This window comes from Vigna unguiculata, chromosome 11 (assembly GCF_004118075.2).
Source record: "Vigna unguiculata cultivar IT97K-499-35 chromosome 11, ASM411807v1, whole genome shotgun sequence".
In the NCBI taxonomy this organism is placed as follows: Eukaryota; Viridiplantae; Streptophyta; class Magnoliopsida; order Fabales; family Fabaceae; genus Vigna; species Vigna unguiculata.
Window position 1 is genome coordinate 39,718,605 of NC_040289.1, and position 6,000 is coordinate 39,724,604.

At 24.4% G+C, this 6,000-nt stretch overlaps 1 protein-coding gene across 1 annotated transcript; it reads right to left on the reverse strand.

The window, feature by feature from the left end:
- Window positions 1-4,985: 4,985 nt before the first annotated feature.
- Window positions 4,986-5,408, reverse strand: LOC114170427 (auxin-responsive protein SAUR64-like). The gene has a single exon (XM_028055903.1). It carries the CDS (start codon window positions 5,406-5,408, stop codon window positions 4,986-4,988), a length of 423 nt encoding a protein of 140 aa, XP_027911704.1.
- Between the last annotated feature and the right edge of the window lie 592 nt (window positions 5,409-6,000).

Below are 6,000 nucleotides of genomic sequence, written 5' to 3' on the forward strand. Positions count from 1 at the left end.
TAGAATCTAATTTGTAAATGATAAGTTTATATTTTTTTTACGTGGATTATCTATAATAATATATAAAAAATTTCAAAATATCAATTTTACCTTTTAAGATATAATTATTTATTAAATTTTTGAAAATTAATCTTTATTTTTATAATTTTTTTTATAAAATCGTCTATATATGTTCTTCTTTTTTATTCTATTTATCCATGGTTATTCTCTCATCTTTTCTAATATGTTTTGTTTTATTTTTAATAAGTATAATTTTATTTTATATATTAACTTAATAACATTACATTATCATCACCTACAAATATAATATCACATATATTTAAAAAATGTGTATTTAACTTTTATAATATCACTAGCTTGTGTGTACGCTAGTGATTAAGATAATAGAGTTATGAACCTTTATATTTATATAATATTTAATTTTGTCTATTTTATTAAAGATAAAACTTTTTGACTTACACTTGGATTATTTTTAACAAAAAATCAATTTTGTTGGTAGGAAAAATTTTGACGTTAATGTTTAGTGATCAATTTTATGTAGTAACTAAAATTTTAATAAGTAAATTTTAAAAATCAATTATAATATTTTATTTATAATTCTGACTCTTTTACTAACCAATATTTCTATATTGTGAATTAGTACTTAAATTTATCATTATAGTAACTAACAAACTTTTGACAAATAAAATTGATTATTAAAGAAACATTTTCTTGTAATATATATATATATATATATATATATATATATATATATATATATATTCGAAAACAATATCTATTATAATTTTTAATCGGTTAAAAATAATAAAAACTATACTAGGAGCTCTTAAACTGAACGGATCAATTTATATAATATGTATATAAAGACAATTGGTTGAGATTCTTGAAGTGATAACCAAGTTATAATGGGAAACACATAATAATTAATTAAATTTACTTTTGGTGTTTGGGAATGGAATATGTGTATAAGTTCACTTCATTTCCTTTCGGTAAAAGATTTTCTATTATTGTGTTTGGGTGGAGAATTTGACCCTTATTATTTCAGATACGTTATGTCTATGTATTTTGTTCAGAATTGATAATTTTTATAATTATTACCATTTAAAAACCCATATTTTGTTAATAACAGTAATTAATATTGAAAGATAACTCTGAGTTATAAATTGACAGTAATTTTCTTAAGAAATGTCAAATTATCATTCTCCTTTGACTTTACTCTTTTTCCTTTCAGTTAAACATTAGAAAATGTTATAGTATCGTATCTTATTTAATATATTTAAAAAAAATTAAGACACATAAAAAAATATATCTTAAAGCAACCTGAATTTTTAATAACAAAATGATAAAGGAGAAGAACAAAGTTAATAACATCACTGCTTTCTCAATCAAGTTTATTTCTCCAACAGTGTTTTCAACTCAAGTTTCCATTAACGGAAGTTTTTCAATATAATACTTGAACTTATATTCTCTACAAGGTATTTTTAGTATTCAACATTTTTATTTTATCAATAAATTTTAGTTATTAATTTTTGTTAACGAAAAAATTAAACACACAATTTCTCCCACTTTTCTTTCTAAAATTATTAAAGTAATCTTATTTTTCTAACTTGTTAGTAGAAGGGATAGAACCACCATCTTTTTTTCTTTTTCTTTCCATCCAAAATAATACCCACCCGAAAAAAATAAAATAAAAATTGTTAACAAAACAAAATAACGTGAAAGATAGAAAATGTTTGAGCACACAACAATACATTTATCACAATTTTTAACAATAGACAAATGAATAAATTATATAATAAGATTTAGTTAAAAAAAAATTAATCCTCTAAACCTTACCCTTTTACAAATACACTCCATAAATTTTGTTTTATTTTTGCTCAAATTCAAACTTTTTTCTATATATCGAGATTTCTTGAGCTATAATTTTGCTATAATTAATCCTTAAAACTTAACTTGGAGATCTAAAATTCTAATTTTATTATGACTATGTAAGTTATTTTTTATGAACATTTTTTCAAACAACTTTTGAATTAAATATTCTTTTACTAAATTATTTTTATTATTATCATTATTAATATGAATGTCACTACACCTATTGATCTATTTAAATCAAAGTTGTTGGAACAAATATTTTAAAAAGATAAAAAATTATAAAAGTAACTATAACAAAATTAAAATATATGCTATATATTTTATAAAAATATATAAAATCCAAATATATATTCAAATAAATTAAAGTTTAATGTATGTATTTAAAAGTATGATAAATTTTGAGTGAGAATTAAAATATGGAATGCTTATTCATAAAAAAAAAAGTTTAAAGTGTTTTTAACTCATATCACCTCTCAATTGTTGGTTTTTAGTGATGTGATGTGATAATCTAAAAATAATTAAAAAAATAAATTTTTAAAAAATAATCAAAATATTATTATTCTTAAAAATAATGATATAAAAACTTCATATTTGAATTACACAAACTATCTAGAGAAAAAGTGTATGCACGCACTCCAATCTCCTCTAATTTGGGTGAAACACCACTAATATTTTTTGTTCACTTTTAAGTTGTTGATTCTGATTTTTATTCTTCAATGTTTTGTTGGAAAATGAAATTGGCTTTGTTTTATTAAGAACCATTGTAATCATTTCCACCACAAAACCACCCACCAAAAAAGTATCTTTGGGCTGCCTACAAATTTTTCCAATTTAGCTTTAGTATAAACCACGCGAACCAAACCCACCATCATAGTATATACTTTCAAAATACCATTTTCAATATTTAAATTATTAATATGAATAAATCTTAAATTAAAGCGCTTAAATTTGTAAGTTATTATTACGACATTAAATACTCAATATTATACTTAAGATTGATAATGATAACCAAATGAAGTATTTTGTTTTTCTTGTTCAATTCGTTTTAGCCAATATATTATGTTTGATCAATGTCTGCTTGCTCAAATAATTAATCAATGAATTGAACTTCTAAAGTATTTCTGATAATATCATTATGTCTGTATGTAGAGATATTATGAAAAGGTGTAGAAAGAATAAAAAATATAACTTAAAAATATAAATCAGTCTTGACAAAAAGAAAATAAAAAGTGATCCAAGGACACTAGTTGAAAAAGGTATCTAACATTATTTAATTTGAATATGAAAAGAATATAAAAGTGTTTTGGTATAAGATTATGCTAAATCAAAAAAAAAAAAAAAAATTAGAATAAGTGTTTACGAATATGTTACTTCAACATGTAAATTCAAGTCAGAAAGTGTACAAATATACTTTTGAACTACTTTTCTATTAAGATATCAAATTCTAAAAATATAATTCTTTATCTTTTTTAGGAATTTAGAATTTTTACTGATTTTTTTGTGATGCGTCTCTACTATTATTCAATAATATACTGATTATCATTAATTTTGATATTTTAAAATATATTAAAAAAATATTTAAAATATCAACATAATAAATTCTTAATACTCAACAGAAAACAACACTGAAAAAATCAGTAAAAAATCTAAACTTCTTTTTTAGATATATAATTGTCCTATATTTCATTATTCTCTAGTTATAACGATACAAAATGTAATACAATTTTTTTTTATGCAGTAATAAATTATTTAACATAATTAATGTTTTGCATAATAATATACATTTTTTTATAATATATTTTATATAAAACATTGGTAGTTGAATTTTAGAAACCAATTAAACGACCAATTATAATTTTTTTATTCATAATAGTAATTATTCTAATAACCAGTCATTTTTATTTCGTAAATTTATATTTAAATTAGTCATTATCAACTTTTGGTTACTCAAATTAATTGTTAATTGTTAATGAGACATTTTTTTATACTGTGTTTAATTTTTCATTATGTCTTTGTTTTATTTACAAGAAATCACATTATAATTACTTTCTATAATTTTAACTTTTACACTTTTTCATTTGTATTATTTGATATTTAAATTACTTTGTTCTTTGATCCTTTCATGAATGTTAATTATATGCAAATTATAAATACAAAAAATTTAAAATCCTTATCTTATATAATTTTTCTTTAATTTCATGATTTATGTATAATTAAAATATATGAAACAGACAAAATAGGATATCTCAATAGAAAATATTTAAATTTGTTGCATACTGGGGGTTTGAAACTACAAGTAATACTAGGGTTTGAAATTCCACTCGTACTGGAGATTTGAAATCCCTATTGGAGATTTAAAACCCCTCTAAAAATTTTCGATAATCTATCAGTGATACTAATTCTTCCAAAGGAACCTCAAACCACGGGTAAAGTTATTATTGGGGTTAAAACCCAAAAATTTAAATATAACCACAATTATAAATTATTATTTTGTAGTGAGAACTATTAAAGAATATATATATATATATATATATATATATATAATTTGAACAAAAATAAATGATTTTTGACAAAATGAAAAAATAAACGAGTTATTTAAGGACACCAGTTAAAAAAATATATGTAACACTATTTAATTTGAATGTGAAAAGAATATAAAAGTGCTTTGGTACAGGGTTATGCTAAACCGAAAAATAAAGAATTTAGAATGAGTGTTTCAAACTTGATGTTATTTCAAGTCACAGAATCTAATGTTAAAACTTATCTTTGAACTACTATTTACTTATATCCGGTAACTGTTGTATGATAGTACACAATCTCTAATCTTGAACTGATTTTGACATAAAGACTAAATTTGGTACACCAGCATACAAAAATTATTTTTGTACAGTAATAAATTTAACATAATTTTTGTGTAATATATACAGTTATTCGTTTTGGTACGACATTAATTACGACTAAATACAGTTATATTGCAATAGAATCGTTTTCGAATTATCAATGTGTAATTCGTTTATTGATACATCTGTCAATAGCAAAATGAATTCAAAGAATAGGTTACAATAAAAAAAAGAAAAAGAAAAGAAGTGAACTTTGCAAATGAGTGGTTCAGTTCAGTAGCTGCAAAGCAAGTGTTGGTTGGTGGGTTCACGATGAAGATCAAAGGACGATTGGCATCGAACGGTAGCTATGAACATCAACACAGCTTCTTCCACATCCTTAGTCACGTTTCTCTGGATCAACGTTATCACGTACTCTATTAACGCCCCTTCACAAGGCAACGTTAAAGGCACGTTGCTACAAAGACCAAACTCTTCTTCTGCCAACTTGAAAAGCTCTCTGAAAATCTTGTTTTTCAGATACAGTAAGGGAAGCACGAAGCGCTTCTTATCAATGCTGTAAACAACAAAGTGACCCTTTTCAGCCTTCGTCCACACGCTGCAACCTTCTGCTGATGCTGCATTTTCATGAGTCTTCGGCCACAGAAGTCTCTTCCTTTGGTAATTAGTGATCTCTTTCTGCAACTTCCAAGCCATTTGGATGATCTTTTTTGAACTAATCATTCTTGCAATTTAGCTTCTACAATATAAGATACGAGAATCTAAGGATTCGTTGATTGTTTATATAGTCACAGATTCACAGACAAATTCTTGAAATGTAGCAGAATAGTAAGTTACAAGGGTGCATGCATGGATGCATGGAGTTATATAACATACATGTCCCAAATTTATTTGTGATGTATGCAATATCTGTGACTGGCCACTTGCGACATGGTTTATTGGATTGGAGAAAGGACAGAGTGGTGGGCAAGAAGGAGAGAAAAAATGAACATTATTGTGTTTATTTGGGAGAAGTGTGTACAAATGGTGGAGCATGTGGTTATGACTTTGATTGTGAAATTTGTAGGTATTCGCCGACTTATGGACAAGTGAGAGTGCAAGGAAACGGGGCATGTTGGATCTTAATTCTTTTCTGAACTGTCTCGCACAACATTTTCATGGCTAAATCAAATGCATTTACTTTCGACTACTTTTTCCAACTTTCACTGCATCAGAACTTTAACACAATAGTTCGAGACACTCACGTTGCTCAAATAATTGTACAACATTAGTGTCCACTTGTTTTCTG

Coding starts and splice junctions, on each gene's coding strand:
- LOC114170427 (XM_028055903.1), bottom strand. CDS start 5,408: ATGGCTTGGAAGTTGCAGAAAGAGATCACTAATTACCAAAGGAAGAGA.